Raw genomic sequence first — 19,603 nt, forward strand, 5'->3', positions numbered from 1 at the left:
AGACGCTCTGAGATCCAGTTTCCTCATGCTGATATTTTCTTAATGCCCAGTTCTATGAGATTTTCTCCCGTGGACTTGCCATGAAAGTATCATTTGACCATTTTTTAAAAAGGAAAAAGAACCCAGTGCCACTTTAGAACAGCCCCAAGATAAGAAATCACAGTGAGCATCCCTCGCTCTCCGGCAGTCAGCCTGCTGACCCCCAGAGGGAAGCCTGGTGAAAAGTCTCAAACCTCAAACCTGCCTGAGGGGGAAGGCCAGGCGCTGTTTGTGTTTTCGTGGATGTGAGAGCCAGAATTGAATGGCAGGCCCATTCAAAAGGCCAAAGCATCAAGAGCTCCAAGTTGCGTGAATCAGAAGCCCCCACCAGAGGCTGCCCTCATCCTATAGGCCCAGCCTCTGGCCTCAGAAATCTGGATCCTTCTTTATACATACTGGCCAAAATATCCTTGCTAGGATCTGCCTCCTGTTCTGCCTCCTACTGACTTGTCCTTAAGGACATTAAACCCCTCACATGGCTACAAGTCTGCCTCCTACTGGGCAATGGCCTGGAACTTGAAGGCCAGTGCATATGCACAAAAAGTAGAGGGACACAGGCCACCTAACTCAGGCTCAGCCCAGTCACAAGGGCTTCAAGCAGGGACCTCATTCTATCGCTTGCCATGGGGCTCTGCCCTGAGCTGCCAGCATGTCCTTCCCCAGACAGACACAACAGGGACACACACCAGAGAATGGTTCTCATTGTGTCCTGCCAAGCCCACAGGGGAGAAAGCAGTACATCCAAAACAGATGCAGCCATGTTTTGTCACTACCAATTTGCACCAAGCACAGGGCCTAATTCTTTACTTTTCACAACAAGTCCAAGGTGCTGTAAAACCAGCACCTCCCCAGCATCCTAATTGTAAGACATCTAACTGGCAAGAGCAGCCTCTCTGAATGGCATCCCTGCAGGGAATCCCTGCTTTCTCAAATAAATTCAGGACTCACAACTCTCAAAGAATGTCTCTGGGAACAGGAAACCACAGATTCCCAATAAACTGGATGTGGAACCCGGCATTGAAGGAAGATAAATTCCCAGTAAACAATTCCACCACTTAATATTTTCATTATAAAAGGTCTTTCCCCTCTTTTCCTAGGTGACCTGGAGATTGAGAAGGTGGGAATCCCTGGTGGGAAAGGAGGTTGTCTCTGAACAGAATATGTTTTAGTTCCAGGGACCTTGCTCAGAAACCCCAATACCATCCCTCAGGTCCTTACCCTGCCATTGTGATGGCTGACACAGGGCACTGCTGGCAAGCTGAGTCATGAAGGAGAGAATGACCAGGACCTTCCCTCCTGTCTCACCACTTCCTCTCCCAGGAAGAATGGGTGTCCAGCTGCTGCATTCCTGAGCAGTTCCCAGTTTGCTCCAGTCTCTTCTCTGAGACTTATCCACCATGTCTCCCAAGCAGCCCCTCTGCTGGGGGCCACAACTGAGCACACAGGTGTCTCCAGGCTTCCAGTCCCCTGCCTAGATGGGCCCTCACCAGGACCCTGCTCTGTGTTGTAGGTGATCACAGAAGCCAGTGCTGGCCAGGGCCAGCACCTCATCCGAACAACCTTTGCAGGAGTGGATGATTTCTTCATTCCTCCAACAAACCTCATCATCAACCACATCAGGTAAACCTGGCTTGCAATGCCTCCAAGGGCTCCATGCTCCACCCTTGCCCAGAGTGGCACCTGTTCTCCCTCTCTCCTCTCCCCTCCTCTCTCCTCTCCTCTTTCCCTCTCCTTCTCCTCCCCTGAACTGACTTCGGACTATCAGGAAGGGAGAGAAAGGAACACTCTTCTGACAAAGAACTTAGTCCTTATTGCTTAGATACTCTGATATAGTTAAGGAGGGTGCCTAGCTCCTAATACCTTCAGGAGACCAGTGACATCAGGAAGTCTCACCTTCAAGGTAAGAACAGAGGAAGAAACAACAGTAATTAGTTGAGCATCCTCTCCTTCTAGACCCAAAAATCTAGTAGAGGTGGTCTTGACTGCTGTTTTACAGGTGAGGATACTGAGGGTCAGAGATGCAAAGACAATGGCCAAGGTCCTAGAGTCAGGAATTGGCAGAATAAGACTAAATGCAAAGCCAAGTCTCCTTTCAATGCCCCATTAGGCCTCATTCCCAGCGAACCACAGCCATGGTTCCTCTAGGAGCTCCCGGGACATCTGTGCAGAAACCCACAAAGAGACAAGGCTTCCTGATTGCCAATATTTTTGCCACCATTCAAACTAATAATATAATAATAGTCATGGGGCTGGGATTGTGGCTCAGTGGTAGAATACTTGCCTAGCACATGTGAGGCCCTAGGTTCCATCCTCAGCACCACATAGAAATAAACCTGGCCATTCGCCTTCCGTATTAATTTCAGAGAGGCCCTGAAGTTTTCTGTAAAGCTCCCCCTCCAGAAGACCCAGTCTGCCCTCTGAGTATGGAGACTCAAGGCTGTTTATGCCTTTCTGGACTGTGACATCAAGCACTGTTCTCCAGGGAGAATGGTTCATTTTTGCCAGCTGATGCAGGGGACCCCAAGGAGGAACACAGCCACTTTATGAGTCCCCTCCCTACAGAGTACACCTTGGGAAGAGCCTTTGAAGCTGCATTAATTCAGCTCCCCCACAAAGGAGCTGAATTCAGCTAGGCTCTGTAGCTCCTACCTAGTTTTTGTGTTCAAGTTGCTTCTAAGAGCATTATTGCCTGCTCTTTTCATGCTCTGGCTCTTTATAGATGCTTTAAAGACATGCCTGGAGGGAGGGAGCATTTCTCCACTCTGAGATAGTTTTTCAAGAGAAAATTATGGAAGAGATTTTTTTTTTCTATTCCTTTAGGTGTACCCAGCGCCAAAAGACCTTTGTGAGCACAGCCTCTCCAGGTCAAAGGGAAGTCCCACCTGGAGTCAAAGGCTTGCTTACTTACAACCAACCTCCAAAGAGGATTTTCAGAAAGTCCAGATGTAAGAAATTACCCCCTGTTTGAGTCTCTCCACTGAAGTGCCCTTTCTTTTTTTCCACATTTTTTTATTGGTGCATTGTAGTTGTACGTATTGACGGTAAGGTTCCCTCTTGTGATGGATCATCTCAACAGTCCTAGGAAGAAACTGCCTTTTGTATAGTCATGGAGGCTCAGAGAGGTGAGCATCTTGCCCCAGGCGAGCTGTGTGGGGCAGTCCAGTGGTGCCAGGTCATCTTGCCCGAAAGTTGACTACTATCCTTGGCCCCATTGCCCAATGCTCTTCTTTCCTGCATCATCAGGGCCAGAGGAGAGACTGTCCAGGGCCCAGGGCACTGGTGGGAAATCTGTACCTGTGTAGCTGCATTTTTATCCTCCCATTCTGACTCACCATTTAGTGCAGAAAACAGCTGAGATGTGGGTTCTCTGATCTTGTCGTCAGGGCAGGCATCTCTTTTTGGTCCATGCTCACCCTGGAGGCCCAGGCCTTGGGGGATCAGATTCAAGGGCATCCAAAAGGCAGAAGCCACTGAAGGGCTTTCATCCTCATTAAAAACCATGTCTGAAGATGAGTGCATGTTGCTAGAGGTTAAGTCCAGGAACATTTGTAACTCGACTGCATCTGGCTTGAGATCATAGAAAATTTACTTATGAAGCCATCCCCTGCAGAATGCCACAGCTTGGTTATAGGCTGAGATCACTGAAGGATTGTGATAAAGGGAAACGGGTGGGATGCAATCATTTCACACAAATGCCAGAGCCCCTGCTCCTCAAAGAGGCCTCCCACTGACTGACCTCAGTTTTTCCCTCCCAGGTTTGGCTTCATCTTCAACAAATCTGACCCTGCAGTTCACAAAGTAGACCTAGAGACACTGATGCCCCTCAAGACCATCAGCCTGCAGAGCCACGGCTGTGTGCCCCAGGCCATGGCACACACCCACCTGGGCGGCTACTTCTTCGTCCAATGCCAACAGGACACCCCCACCTCCACCGCCCCGCAGCTGCTCATTGACAGCGTCACAGACTCTGTGCTGGGTCCCAACAGTGGCGTAACAGGCACCCCCCATGTGTCTCCGGATGGGCGCTTCATTGTCAGCACCTCTGCCAATAGCCCCAGGTTGCACGTGCAGGAGGTCACAATGAGGGGAGAGATCCAGACCCGGTATGATCTGAAAATAAACCCGGGCATCTCAGACTTGGTGTTCCAGCACTCCTTCACCGAAGGTAATCAGTATGACATCTATGCCACTCTGGAGACACAGCCCGACCTACTGTTCCTGGAACTGTCCACAGGGAAGATGGGCATGCTGAAGAACTTAAAGGAACCACCCACAGGGCCAGTCTGGCCCTGGGGAAGACCCCGCAGAGTCCTGAGGGACAGCGGGTTGTTTGGACAGTACCTCCTCACACCATCCCAAGAGTCACTGTTCCTGATCAACGGAAGACAAAACACACTGCGGTGTGAGGTGTCGGGCATCAAGCGGGGAGCCACGGTGGTGTGGGTGGGCGAGGTATGAAGGAGCCCAGCACAGAGCCCTGGGCCCCAGGGGCACCACCTAGTCCTGACACCGCAGCCCCAAGCAGGCGCGCTGTACATTTTCACAGACAAAAGCAAAATCCCGTATCCGCTTTGTGGTTCAACACTGGTCTCCTTGCAAGTTTCCTAGTATAAAGTATGCGCTGCTACCAAGATTGGGGTTTTTTCATTAGGAAGTATGATTTACGCCTCGAGCCGCAACGAGAACACATGCTGCTGTGTAAAGGAATCATTTCTGTACCAGGCTGCACGCTGCGTCACCTGGGGATGCTGTGGAACCAAGAGATCCTACTTTCCAGCCTGACACTTCTGTCAGTTGCCTTCACATAGTCATCATCCTGTCCCGCCAGCCCCAGCCAGATTTTTGCCCTGAACCGAGTGGCCTGAAAGCAGGGCTGAGCAGGAGCAGGGACTCTCCCTCCCGGAGTTCAAGGCCATCTGTCCTTGCTTGGGACCTCGCTTTCTTCTTCACAGCTGCTTCTTGCTTTCCTTTCCATCTGACTTGGCGTAAGCCTGAGGGAGAGCCAATGAGACTTATTACACCTTGGGGGATGGGGAAATCACTCTCTTTATTTTGGAAATTTTTGATTAAAAAAAATAATTTTTTATAATCTCAAATGCTAGTAAGCAGAAAGATGCTCTATGAGGTCCAGCTATATTCTTCCCTGCCTTAGGCCATGTCTCTGGGGGTCACTCCTGAACATTCCACAGCCAGAAGAACAACAGTCATCCAAATATAATGGCTCACTATGCCATTGCCACTCCTCCTGCCCCAAGTGCAGATCAGGCCATCAGGTTGGTAAAGACTCAGTCCTGTGTTGGGAACCCAGGAGACCAGGACAAGCCCTGCATAACTGCTTTTCACCACGAAAGGGAGACATTTCACTAGCCAGGCCTGGTACCCCAGATTCTAGGCAGACTAGGCTTACCTGGCAAGGTGTACCCAGCCTCCAGGCCCAATGCAGAAGCCCCGAGGACATGAGGGCTGTCCCTCCAGGTTCCCAATGGACAGGTTTCTTTTCTGCCCAAGACCCAGACACTCAGCTCTGGAACCCCAGCCTGAGTCAGCACTGCACAGAGGACAATTTTCAGGAAGTGTTTTATACACATGTCACAATCTACACACTCCAAAACTCAGAATCTGAAGGCTGCAGGCAGACACCACCATGTTTTTCCCAAAAGTCTCAGCCTATGTAGGCAATCAGGTGGGCAGCAAAGAAGAGGGCCCAACCAACTTTGGGGAGACCAACTGTGTCAGAGACACTCAGCAGGAAACAATCTCCCTTAGCTTCTCAAAATACCGATTTCCTAGCTGGGCACAGTCATCTCAGCAACTGTCATCTCAGCAACTCTCATGAGGCTGAGGAAGGAGTATCTCAAGACTGGGTAACATAGGGAGATCCTGTTTCAAAACAAAATTTTACCAGTGTCAGGGCACTTGCATGGCAGGCAACGTGAGACCCTGGGTTCTACCTCCAAAATGACAAAAAACAATAATAATAATTTTAAAACCCTGTCCCTCTCTCTCCCATATCAATGGTCAAAAACTATACATGCTTTCTGGCTCGATCATTCTATAAGCCCCAGGGGTTGGGAGAGGTGGCCCTGTCACAGACACCTCAGCTATTTTAGCCACCTTCACCTGCCAGCATAGCCATGATTTTGAAAATATCATACGCCCAGCTCCTTTCACTCCCTTCTGATTGCCCAGCCCACCTGGCTCTCCCCAATTTTCTGACACCAGCCCCTTCTCTCCCGCATCTCCAATCTCTTGGTCCACCAAAAACCTGTCGCCCACAACTCCCAGGAGTGTGCCTACATGTATGTGTATGTTCATGTTTTAGATGTTTTTTAAGGTAAGACATGTAAGAATAGGTGGTGGAAACTGACCTCCAAAGTCTAATGTTGAGTTTCACAGTAGCTGGGATAGATGGTAACCTCGCCCTGTCGTTGTTTTGTTCCTGCCTCATATCTTGATAGAATTACTCTTAAATTCCCATGTGTATCTCTGAAATTCTCCAGTGTACATGAACTTTGCCTTTTAGTAAAATAGCGTCAGCCCTGGCCAAAGAGTCTCTGAGCTCAAAGGAAGAAAAGAACTCCCAAGTACCAGGCCAGAACATCAGCCTCTCTGGGTCACAGAATTCCTAAGTAAAAGAGCAATCCAATCCAACTGGTAAGTTGGGAGCGCCAGAATTGACTTCTGTCCATCCACTCCTTTGTCACTATTCCTCTGTCTCTGAATGTCCCTGGAAGGCACACCTGCCTTCCACTGTCCTTACAGTGAAGCTACTGGAGATGACCAGCATGCAGAACACAGTTGAATCAGAGCAAGAACTCACAGGCCTGAAACCCAGAATGGAGCTTCGGCAGCCCAGTCCCAGGAAGCAAAGTCACAAAGGCAAAAAGACAAATGTCTTTGCAGCACTGAAATCAATAGATCTGCTCAGGTGGGAAGCAGGAGCATAACAGGCCAGACCTGCCTCATGCACTTCAGTCACAGAAGCAGCTCAGGAGCAGTTTCAAACCCATTGGCACAGAAGGTACCAACATGACAGGTGGGCCTCCTGTAACAAAGCCAGCAAGTGATCTGATGAGCAAAAAGATTAACAACTAATAGTTTGCCTCATGAAAGAAGGATTGATTTACCAAAAGAATCATCAGAAGATGCTATCTATATAAACTCCATCAGTAATTTTGAAATACAGTTAATTTCACATAAATTTGACAGTTCTCCCCACCACCACCAGAATAATAAACTCAAATAACGTGAACTTGTGGTGACATGAAGCTTTGAAAGGGAGGCTCTTGTTCTCCTTCTGCCCAAGTGAAAGTTCCAGATCCAAAAAACCCACCCAACCACCTCCAAAATGCATGGTAGAAAGAAAGACTTTCCCATGAATGCTTTGCACAGGCAAACCTAAGAGTTGGCCACCCCCAATGTGGCCAAGGCCAACAACCCAGCTTCAGCAACACTGACCTTGCCAGCTCTACCTGGGGCTGGCCCAGAGAGATTTCTTCAGTCCCCAAGTCATGCAAGTGACCTGCTACCTCCCCCAAGACCCAGAAAGAAGTTGGAAGAGCCCTGTAAGTTCTAGCCTGGAGACGACTACAAATATCAAGCTCCAGGTACTTTGACCCAGAGATAGCATCATTAGAGATGGAAGCTCAATCTCTGCATATCCCACCCCAACCCAAACTTCTCCTCATAGCTCTGCTCATGTGTGCAGTAAAGGGCTCCCAGCTCCAAGTAGATGCCCTGGAAGATGGCTTACAACCCAGTTAAAGCCAAGAATGTCCTGCCACCATGGAGCACTATAACTGCTGAGTCTTCATTTAGAAAAGCAACCTGGAGTTGGCTTTGTACAGACACATCTTGTTTTCTGTTGACCAATAACCTGTGAACTAAAGGAGATTTCAGAACTGAGATGTGAAATAGATTCATTCTGGATATATTTTTCTACAAGGGGCTTAAAAGTGTAGTTAATTCATTGTTCACAATGTGTTTCATTCAAATACCACGAATGCTGAACCCTTTTTACTAGCAAACCCTACAACTCACTCTAACCCTCCTCTTTGGAAGCAAGCCTCCAGGAGAGTTGACCCTGCTTCCCCCTCCCTCCTATGCATCCACCAATCTACCTCACATTCTCCTCCCCTGCACCCAGCACCACCAGAATGCTGCCCCATGCCAGGAGGCCAGTGACATAAGATGACTGCAGGGCTGACATGGACATCCTTTACTAGCCTACTCCACCCAGGAACATCAATCCCAGTCCAACAGCAATCAGAACCCACTGGAACGCAGCCCTTTGCTGCCCAGAATCATACCCTAAACCCTAGCTCACAGAGAAGAACCCTGCATGAAGGATCTGGATTCAAGACAAGAGAAAAGTCGCTCCAAACTATCAGGAAGTAGGATATTGTCCTGCAGAAAAAGACCACAGTATCTCATCCAAACCTTATCTTTTAGGGGCCCAAGTTCCCCAAACTTCCTGCACCCCCAATTCATTTTCTTTCTTTCCTGTTCCTTTCCTGCAACTTGGACCCCCTGTTCATGAGCTAATTCACAATAGCTCCCACCATTCAAGGAGCAACTGACCTTACTCCCACCCCAGCCCCTCCAGTGACCTTTACCCATGATGCTTTGGGGTTCAAGTGAGAAGTCACTCAAAGACCAGATGCTATGATTTGCCATCAGATTGGCATGTAGACAAAGCAGTTTTGATCAAGAAAGTTACTAACTGCCTTGGTTTCTCTCCAGAATCATAGAGATTATAAAACAAAGATACTTAAAATATTCAAAGGGGGAAAAATACAGTGCCTAACCTCGGTGTGTGACTAAAAGACGCCAGTAGCTGATGGAATTCAACTCACTTCCTGCTTTTGTCTACACCAGATTAACAATAAGTACTTGAGGATTTGAGCATATTATCTGGGCCTGCAGGTTTTAGACTTCAGCCACCTAGCACACACTGGGGCAAAGAGAAAGCATTGTCTGATGCCTCTATATCCTCCTTTAGAGCTGTGGGCAGCCAGTGGGGAAGACTAATTTAACCAAATACAATGTGTGAAATTATGGAAAATGAGAGAGTGGAGATTAGCTTCCAAAATTCATAGCAAGGCTTCCTTAGCCAGCACCAGAGTTTTTTGCATGTTTTTGTATTTTTACATAAAGTCACAATTCATACACCCTTCTTTGCAAGCTCACCTTGATGGATATGAGAACCATCCCTTTTCCATGTGGCCCCAGAGAGTTTGGGCCCTGCCCTCGAGGGCTCTGGAGAACTCAGCCTACACTCCACAAAGCAATAACTATGGACTGGCCCCTGCACCAAGTCTGGTAATACGTGGTAATACTCTCCACACGTCACCATGACAGGATCAGAAAACGCTGCCCTTTGGAGGTACCCCCTTCAAGATCAGAGAAAGGACAAATAGCATTGGCTGCTTGTAAGGCCCAAGCACTCCAAAATGAAAAAAAAAAAAGAAATGTCCTAACTCTAGATCTACATCCACTGCCCAGCATGGCGTCTGCCAGAGGTGGAAGAGCTACCAGTTCCTTGCTACTTCAGCTACTTCTGAGAGGCAAGGGAAACAGGCCTGCAGCCTGCCCCAGACCCACGGCATTCAGTGGGGGGCCGAGACCCTGGACCCTGCCCTCTCACACCACCAGCTGGCTTCGGGGCTGGCCACCCACTCTCACACCCTGCCCCGGCCCCATTGCTTCCTACCTTCCTGCTGCTGCCTGTGCTCTCTGAAGGTCACGTGAGATGATCAAAAGCAGAACTGGGCATGGAGTTTTGTTGGAGTGGTCGCACACACCATTTCATGCTCTCACATCACTGAATGACCCTCAGGATGTGAAGCCACACACCATTTGTCCCATTAAGATTCTCATCCTTCCCCACCTCAGAAAACTTTCAGATCTCTTATGTCAAGGCAGGTTACATTATTTTGAGCAGTTGTGTAGACTCCAAAATATATTTTCTGTAATCACCACTATTTCTCAAAAGGCCTCCTGTAATTATTATACATGTGAATTTTTCCTTATTTATAAAATATATATAAATTATTTTTAATACATCAACTTTAGTAGAAATTTGTACCAACACAGTAACAGTATGTGGCATTTGAAATAAGTTTGTGTTTACTTTGACGTATGACACGGTATTGAACACATGATGTATTTGCAGTACCACTTGATAAAAAGATGATTCACAGATTATCATAAAGTATTGTCATTGTAAATGCTCTTTTTCTGAGAATTTTACAATAAAACTTAAGAAAAGTTACCTTTTTCTGGCACCAGTCTGTCACAGTTGTTAAAGCAAGAACTGATTTAGGCAGACCACTTCCTGTCCATTGCAATCATAAATGTAGGTGGTCTGATCACCTCCCACAAAGGCTCCATGTCTAAATATCATCACATTGGGCTGAGCGTGGTGATGCACACCTGTAATTCCAGTGGCTTGTGAGGCTTAGGCAGGAAGAACACAAGTTCAAAGCCAGACTCAGCAACTTAGTGAAGCCCTAAGCAACACAGCAAGACCCTGTCTCAAAATAAAAAATAAAAAGGGCTAGGAATGTGGCTTAGTGGTTAAGCACCTCTGGGTTCAATCCCTGGTACCAAAATAAGTAAATAAATAACATTGGGGATTGGGTTTCAATGTATGAATTGGGGGGAACACATTCATTTTATAGCAGTGGACCCACCAAGTTGACACATAAAATGAACCATCCCAGTGACAGTACTGCTCCCCCTCTCATGGAGCACTGTGTTCAGCCCCGTAATATGCATTTAAGAAATGTTTGATTTAAACCTTACAATAACCCAACAAAGTAGGTGCCATTGAAATCCCCAGTTTACAGAAAAAGACCAAGGCTCATACAACAGAACCAAGTTTCAAATCCAAGTCCACATACACGCCGACACACACACCCCGACCTTTGACGCTGCTGAGATACCCATATGACAAAGTCTGAGCCTCAGTTGCTGCAGCCCCACTTCCTCACAGACGCCCCCACAAGTCTCTCTCTGCCTCATTAACATTAGAAGGAGGTCCAGCAGTTCCCTTTGTTTGCATAACCCTGCATCTGATCCACACCCAAAAACATGGTATAAAGCAGAAAGCAGACACACCTTTGCTCTCTGCCCTGCCCAAGGTTAGGCTCATCCCTGCATACACTCTGGTTATCTCCTATCTATCACAAGTTCCAGAAAGTCAGGGGTTGGCATTTGGGGGAATGGGGTGGCAAAGGTGCAGCCTGTCCCAGGATCTTCAATAGGTTGGGGGCGATTCTGTCCCATCTGACATCCTAACTGTTCTCTCCTGACCAAGCAAAAGTATGCCACAGAGATAAAAGTTCTTGGATCCAGGCCTCACATGCCCAGTTCTCTGAGATTTAAGAGAAGGACTGATTCTCCTGTAGCCAGAATACCTTTGCAACCACATCTACTCTCCTGTTCAATCATCATTTTCCAAAGACCATCATCAGTACCCAGGCCTAGTCCACATGGAGCCCACAGTCCACGGGAGTCAGAGAGCCAAGAAGAACTACCGGAGCACAGGTTCACAGAGGGTGCATACAGGAAATCATGCTGGGTTTTTTGGATGAGGTGAGAGAGAAGTCAAGTGGGAAGTCCCAAAGGAAGGACAGAGTGGGTGACAGCCTGCCTGCCAAGAGGAGCAGCAAAAGCAATGGACTTGCACAAGAGAAAACAGCAAGAAGGTGAGCATGATGGGCACAGCAGCTGTGAGGGAAGGTCTTGCAACACACTAAGTCCTGAGATCGAAAAAGCTGCAGGAGGAAGCCATCTTGTTACAGAGGCAGAGGCCATCCTTTAGACTCTGGGGCACATCTTCCCAGCCAGTGAACTGAAGGTGTCCAGATTAAGAGGAAAAAGGAGAGGAGATGCTGCCAAAAACATGAGTCTACTAGTCTGCATCTGGAAGCTCAGGCGCCCAGTCGTCCACAGCCTGGGGTCACTCTGCTCAAGGGCAACTGTCTTCAGAGAGCCATAAAGGGTCATCTCATAAAAGATATAAAGAGCAGGTATTCCTTGGGGAGGCAGAATGGCCATGCCATGGATCTCTTCCCATGAGCACTGAGTCCTGGGACTCTGAAGACCAGAGAGGTGTTTCTATCAGGGGCTAAAGGAGCAGGAAATGGGAGAGCAGTGTCCAAACCATATGAAGGAAGGTCCTAGGGCGCCTGGAGTTGGGGAAAGAAGGGATATCCAGACAAGGATGGAGTATGTCTGAGGTTGGCGGTGCAGGATGTCTGTACTGGATGGAGGGAACTTAAAGAGAGTATTCAGGCCATGGGAACAGAGAAGACTAACAAAGGGCAGGGACCCAAACGCCTCAATCTTCAGAAGACCAACAGGCCATGAAGAGAGATTGGAGGGTGGCCAGCAGATGGTCCCAGAGCCACAAGTCTTGGTTAGCTAAGACAGGTTATGGCTGGCTCTAAAATGAGTAGCATGGTTTAAAAATCAAGTGTTATTTATGCAATAAACAGTACTTTATATTATCAAGAGAGAGAACCTGACCCACAGAGACTTTGGGGAATCCCAAACGGAGCCACGCCCTGGGCACACACTGATCAGGCTTTCTAGAAAGCCCAGGGCAATCCAAATCAATAACCATACTCCTATTGCTTCAGGTTATTTTAAAAAAAAATGCATGCCATACATTCTCATTTTATAAAAGAAGAGTAGAGGAAGAAATAGACCAAAATATTCGTCATTGAGTTCTGGAATTATAAGCATATCTAGTCTTCTACATAGTTAATTATATCATCTAGATTCCTACAACGAACTGTGTACATCCCTTGTGATTGAAATTTGATGTTGAAGCTTACTCATGAGTAGCATAGGTGCAAAGCAGGCAGCATGATTTTCTGTCCACTCTTGCTGCCTTCGGGGTGGTCAAGAACAAGAACTCATGTCTTGGTAAATTAGGACACTGAGGGGAGATGCTTGTCACCCAGTCATGAGCAATGATTACAAGGCCTACATAACCTGCCTACTCCTTTCCATGAAACTGAAGAAGAAAAATAAAACAGATGAGAGTTTACAAAAAGAGGATGGATCCATCCCTCTCAGCCAGGCCAGAATTCCCCTGTGGACTACAGGGGACCATATGTAAAAGCCTCATCAAATCCTCCCTTAGAAACAATGATCTGGCTTCCCTTCCTGAGCATATTGAGGGAGATACAGAAGGGCTTGCAGTCAAGGCAAGATGGGGAGTGAGGAGGTCAGGGGCAGGGCAGAACAAAGAAGCATGGAGAAGAGGGTCTTCTGATGAGGTCAACTTCCTGCTTGACGAAGGTGCTCCTGGACACAATCAAGAGACCCAGTCAGGCAGACACTTCTGTCCTCATGCTCCTAATCAAGGGATTCAATAGAAAAACTAAAAAAAAAAAAAATGCATGGGCAGAGGGGGAATCAATCAATAATAGTGAGGAGCATATGGACAGGGGAGGAGATGAGGAAAGGAGGAAGTTCCTGAGACCATAAAAAGAACAGGCCAAAACTCTCCCACTGGATTCACAGTTCTGGGGTCCCTTCTCTTCAGACAAGTCTGTCTCTGTATCTCCAATGCCTTTGCAATAAACCTACTTCTTGCTTGCTGTCTCTGTGTCCTGTTCTTCAATTCTTTGCTAAATGGAGACAACAAACCTAGCACCCCTAAACGGTAACAATATGGCAGTTTAGATTATTCAGAACAAGACTACCTTTTAAAAAACATTGGGTAAAAACATTTAAAAGTAACACCTTAAACATCTGGAAGGTAAGAAGAGAGCAAAGAAGGGAAAAGCAGAGAGGAAGCAGAACAGAGCTGCTGCTTTCCTGAGAGCACTCACCTCCCCAGACAAGCCTGGGCTCACCCAGGTCCTCTCCAGGAAATGGGATGGGACTTAAGGTTAGGCACAGAGCTCTAAGAGTTGACACCAAAAGCATGGCCCATAAAAGAAAAATTCAATAAACTGCATCTCATCAAAATTTAAAACTTTCAAGAGCTGAGCATGGTGGCACATGCCTGTAATCCCAGCAACTCAGGAGGCTGAGGCAGGAGGATTGCAAATTCAAAGCCAGCCTCAGCAATTTAGCAAGGCCCTAAGCAACTTATCAAGATCCTGTTTCTAAATAAAATATTAAAAAGGGTTGGGAATGTGGCTCAGTGGTAGCATGCTTGCCTCACACATATGAGGCACTGGGTTCAATCCTCAGCACCACATTAAAAAAAAAATAAATAACCAAACAAATTAAGTTTTTAAAAAAAAGTATATTCATTTTTTTAAAGTATTGAGAAAATCCTAAATAAATTCACATGCATGATCTCCTCTTAGCAAAGTAGAAACAGAGACTTTCCTAAGTAATCGTTGGAAATGGAGGTCTACAGAGAATCAACTTCACTGAAGCATGAACACTGGTGAGCTCCTATTGGACCAGGAACAAGACAAGGATCCCACTACCACCACATCAACTCATCACTGCCATAGTCCTAGCCAGAGCCAGAAAACAAGAAGAGGTTTGCAGGGGGCATAAGGATTTGAAAGAAACAAGATTATGTGATTGTTTATGTGGAAAATTAAAATGACTATACAAATCACCTTATTAAAATTCACAAGAGAGTTCAGTGAAATTGACAACCAAAACATTCACATGACAGAAACAATTATATTTTTACATACCAGCAACAAACAGTAAAAATGAATTTTTTTTAAAAATGATACCACTTATTTTAATAGCAATCAAAAGTACAAGAATAAAATTAATTAAGATAAAAGATCCCTCTGAGAAGAATTCTGGAACTTTAAGAGACATTAATTATACTAACTGGAGAGATATACCATGTCAATGGACCAGAAGATTTAGTAACATAACAGTATGAACTTTCCCATACTGATTCATAGAATAATTTGAAGAAGGAATTTTGGAAAATTCTAAAACATCTATGGTAGTTTAAAAAGTCACAAGTAGACTCTTTTTTTTTTTTTTTAATTTTTTTTTTTTTTTACGTTTACATAGGGTAATGATGTTTATTATATTTTTCCCCTCCCCCCCACCCCTCCCACCCCTCCCACCCCTCCCACCCCTCTTTTCCCTCTACACAGTCCTTCTTTCCTTCATTCTTACCGCTCTCCTTAGCCTAACTCTAAACCTAACCCTAAACCTAATGCTAGCCCCTCCCACCCCCCATTATATGTCCTCATCCGCTTATCAGCGAGATCATTCGTCCTTTAGTTTTTTGAGATTGGCTTATCTCACTTAGCATGATATTCTCCAATTTCGACCATTTGCCTACAAATGCCATAATTTTATCATTCTTCATTGCGGAGTAATATTCCATTGTATAAATATGCCACAGTTTCTTTATCCATTCATCAACTGAAGGACATCTAGGTTGGTTCCACAATCTGGCTATGGTGAATTGAGCAGCAATGAACATTGATGTGGCTGTATCTCTGTAGTATGCTGATTTTAAGTCCTTTGGGTATAGGCCAAGGAGTGGGATAGCTGGGTCAAATGGTGTTTCCATTCCAAGCTTTCTGAGGAATCTCCACACTGCTTTCCAGAGTGGTTGCACTAATTTGCAACCCCACCAGCAATGTATGAGTGTTCCTTTTTCACCACATCCTCGCCAACACCTATTGTTGCTTGTATTCTTGATAATCGCCATTCTAATTGGGGTGAGATGAAATCTTAGGGTAGTTTTGATTTGCATTTCCCTTATTACTAGGGATGTTGAACATTTTTTCATATATCTGGTGATTACTTGTACATCTTCTTCTGTGAAGTGTCTGTTCATTTCCTTAGCCCATTTGTTGATTGGATTATTTGTATTCTTCGTGTAGAGTTTTTTGAGTTCTTTATAGATTCTAGAAATTAGCGCTCTATCTGAGGTATGGTTGGCAAAGATATTCTCCCACTCTGTAGGCTCTCTCTTCACATTTCTGATAGTTTCCTTTGCTGAGAGAAAGCTTTTTAGTTTGAATCTATCCCAGTTGTTTATTCTTGCTTTTATTTCTTGTGCTACGGGAGTCCTGTTAAGGAAATCTGATCCTGAGCCAACAAGTTGAAGATTTGTACCTACTTTTTCTTCTATAAGATGCAGGGTCTCTGGTCTGATTCCGAGGTCCTTGATCCATTTTGAGTTGAGTTTTGTGTAGGGTGAGAGATAGGGGTTGAGTTTCATTCTATTGCATATAGTTTTCCAGTTTTCCCAGCACCATTTGTTGAAGAGGCTATCTTTTCTCCATTGCATATTGTTGGAACCTTTGTCTAGTATGAGAAAATTGTATTTATTTGGGTTTGTGTCCATGTCCTCTATTCTGTACCATTGATCTACCTGTCTATTTTGGTACCAATACCATGCCGTTTTTGTTACTATTGCTTTGTAGTAGAGTTGAAGATCTGGTATTGCAATACCCCCTGCTTCGCTCTTGCTACTGAGGATTGCTTTAGCTATTCTAGGTTTTTTATTCTTCCAGATGAATTTCATAATTGCTTGCTCTATTTCTGCGAGGTACATCATTGGGATTTTAATTGGAATTGCATTGAATCTGTATAGAACTTTAGGTAGTATAGCCATTTTGACGATATTAATTCTGCCTATCCAGGAACATGGGAGATCTTTCCATCTTCTAAGGTTTTCTTGAATTTCTTTCTTTAGTGTTCTGTAGTTCTCATTGTAGAGGTCTTTCACCTCTTTTGTGAGATTGATTCCCAAGTATTTTATTTTTTTCGATGTTATTGTGAATGGAGTAGTTTTCCTAATTTCTCTTTCTGAAGATTCATCACTTATGTATAAAAATGCATTGGATTTATGAGCATTGATCTTGTAACCTGCTACTTTACTGAATTCACTTATGAGTTCTAAAAGTTTTCTGGTGGAATTTCCAGGTTCCTCTAAATATATAATCATGTCATCAGCGAACAGGGATAGTTTGAGTTCTTCTTTTCCTATTCGTATCCCTTTAATTTCTTTGGTTTGTCTGATTGCTCTGGCTAGAGTCTCAAGGACGATGTTGAATAGAAGCGGTGAAAGAGGGCATCCCTGCCTTGTTCCAGTTTTTAGGGGGAACGCTTTCAGTTTTTCACCATTTAGAATGATATTAGCCATGGGCTTAGCGTAGATGGCCTTTATAATGTTTAGGAATGTTCCCATTACCCCAATTTTTTCTAGTGTTTTGAGCATGAAGGGATGCTGTATTTTATCAAATGCTTTTTCTGCATCTATTGAAATAATCATGTGATTCTTAACTTTAAGTCTGTTGATATGGTGAATGACATTTATTGATTTCCGAATGTTGAACCAACCTTGCATCCCTGGGATAAAACCCACTTGATCGTGGTGCACTATCTTTTTAATATATATTTGTATGCGATTTGCTAAAATTTTGTTGAGAATTTTTGCATCGATGTTCATTAAGGACATTGGTCTGAAATTTTCTTTCCTTGATGTGTCTCTGTCTGGTTTAGGTATCAGGGTGATATTGGCTTCATAGAACGAGTTTGGTAGGGTTCCCTCCTCTTCTATTTCATGGAATAATTTGAGGAGTATTGGAATGAGCTCTTCTTTAAAGGTTTTATAGAACTCGGCTGAGAATCCATCTGGTCCTGGACTTTTCTTTGTTGGTAGGCTTTTGATGACCTCTTCTATTTCATTGCTTGAAATTGGTTTATTTAAGTTGTGTATGTCCTCCTCGTTCAGTTTAGGTAGTTCATATGTCTCTAGAAATTTGTTGATGTCTTCAAGGTTTTCTGTTTTGTTGGAGTATAGATTTTCGAAATAGCTTCTAATTATGTTTTGTATTTCACTCGTGTCTGTTGTGATGTTTCCTTGTTCATTCTGAATTTTAGTAATTTGAGTTTTCTCCCTCTTTCTCTTTGTTAGTGTGGCTAAGGGTTTATCAATTTTATTTATTTTTTCAAAGAACCAACTATTTATTTTATTAATTTTTCCGATTGTTTCTTTTGTTTCGATTTCGTTGATTTCGGCTCTGATTTTAACTATTTCCTGTCTTCTACTACTTTTGGTATTGGTCTGCTCTTCTTTTTCTAGTGCTTTGAGCTGTAGTGTTAACTCGTTTATTTGTTGATTTCTACTTCTTTTTTTGAATGCACCCCATGAAATAAATCTTCCTCTAAGTACTGCTTTCATAGTGTCCCAGAGATTTTGATATGATGTGTCTTTGTTCTCGTTTACTTCTAAGAATTTTTTTATTTCCCTCCTGATGTCTTCTGTTATCCATTCATCATATAATAGTGTATTATTTAGTCTCCAGGTATTAGAGAAGTTTCTGTTTTTTATTCTGTCATTTATTTCTAATTTCAATCCATTATGATCTGATAGAGTGCAAGGTAGTATCTCTATCTTCTTGTATTTACTAACAGTAGCTTTGTGGCATAAAATATGGTCTATTTTAGAGAAGGATCCATGTGCTGCTGAGAAGAAAGTGTATTCATTCTTTGTTGGATGGTATATTCTATATATGTCCGTTAAGTCTAAATTGCTGATTGTGTTGTTGAGATCTATAGTTTCTTTATTCAATTTTTGTTTGGACGATCTATCCAGTGGTGAGAGAGGTGTGTTAAAATCGCCTAGTATTATTGTGTTGTGGTCTATTTGATTTCTGGAATTGAGAAGGATTTGTTTGACGTACGTGGATGAGCCAATGTTCGGGGCATAGATATTTATGATTGTTATGTCTTGCTGATTTATGCTTCCCTTAAGCAGCATGTAGTGTCCTTCTTTATCCCTTCTGACTAGTTTTGGTTTGAAGTCCACATTATCTGAGATGAGGATGGATACTCCAGCTTTTTTGCTGTGTCCATGTGCATGGTATGTTTTTCCCCATCCTTTCACCTTTAGTCTATGGGTGTCTCTTTCTATGAGATGTGTCTCTTGCAGGCAGCATATTGTTGGATTTTTCTTTTTAATCCAATCTGCCAGTCTGTGTCTTTTGATTGATGAATTCAGGCCATTAACATTCAGGGTTATTATTGTGATATGATTTGTATTCCCAGTCAATTGACTCATATTTGTTTTTGACATGATTCGGTTTCTCCTTTATTTGGCTATTCCTTTAGGCTAGCGCCTCCTGTTGCTGATTTGCATCGTTGTTTTTCATCTCTTCCTCATGGAATATTTTGCTGAGAATGTTCTGTAATGCTGGCTTTCTTTTTGTAAATTCCTTTAGCTTTTGTTTATCATGGAAGGATCTTATTTCATCGTCAAATTTGAAGGTAAGTTTTGCTGGGTATAAGATTCTTGGTTGGCATCCATTTTCTTTCAGGGCTTGGTATATGTTGTTCCAGGCCCTTCTAGCTTTTAGGGTCTGGATTGAAAAATCTGCTGATATTCTTATTGGTTTCCCTCTGAATGTAATTTGATTCTTTTCTCTCGCGGCCTTTAAAATTCTGTCTTTATTTTGTATGTTAGGTATTTTCATAATAATGTGCCTTGGTGTGGGTCTGTTGTAATTTTGTATGTTTGGAGTTCTATAAGCCTCTTGTACTTGGTTTTCCATTTCGTTCTTCAGATTTGGGAAATTTTCTGTTATTATTTCAT

The 19,603-nt window shown here is 44.3% G+C and overlaps 1 protein-coding gene across 1 annotated transcript in view; it reads left to right on the forward strand.

Moving 5' to 3' along the window:
- The window catches only part of Fstl4 (follistatin like 4), a 404,387-nt gene extending 394,154 nt beyond the window's left edge, over positions 1 to 10,233 (forward strand). Inside the window, exons 15-16 of the mRNA XM_047556989.1 lie at positions 1,550 to 1,659; positions 3,795 to 10,233. Coding sequence (XP_047412945.1) covers positions 1,550 to 1,659; positions 3,795 to 4,497 — 813 coding nt within the window. The 3' untranslated portion in view covers positions 4,498 to 10,233. The remainder of the gene's footprint in view (positions 1 to 1,549; positions 1,660 to 3,794) is intronic.
- The last annotated feature ends 9,370 nt before the right edge of the window (positions 10,234 to 19,603 follow it).

This window comes from Sciurus carolinensis, chromosome 6 (genome assembly GCF_902686445.1).
Source record: "Sciurus carolinensis chromosome 6, mSciCar1.2, whole genome shotgun sequence".
Classification (NCBI taxonomy): domain Eukaryota; kingdom Metazoa; phylum Chordata; class Mammalia; order Rodentia; family Sciuridae; genus Sciurus; species Sciurus carolinensis.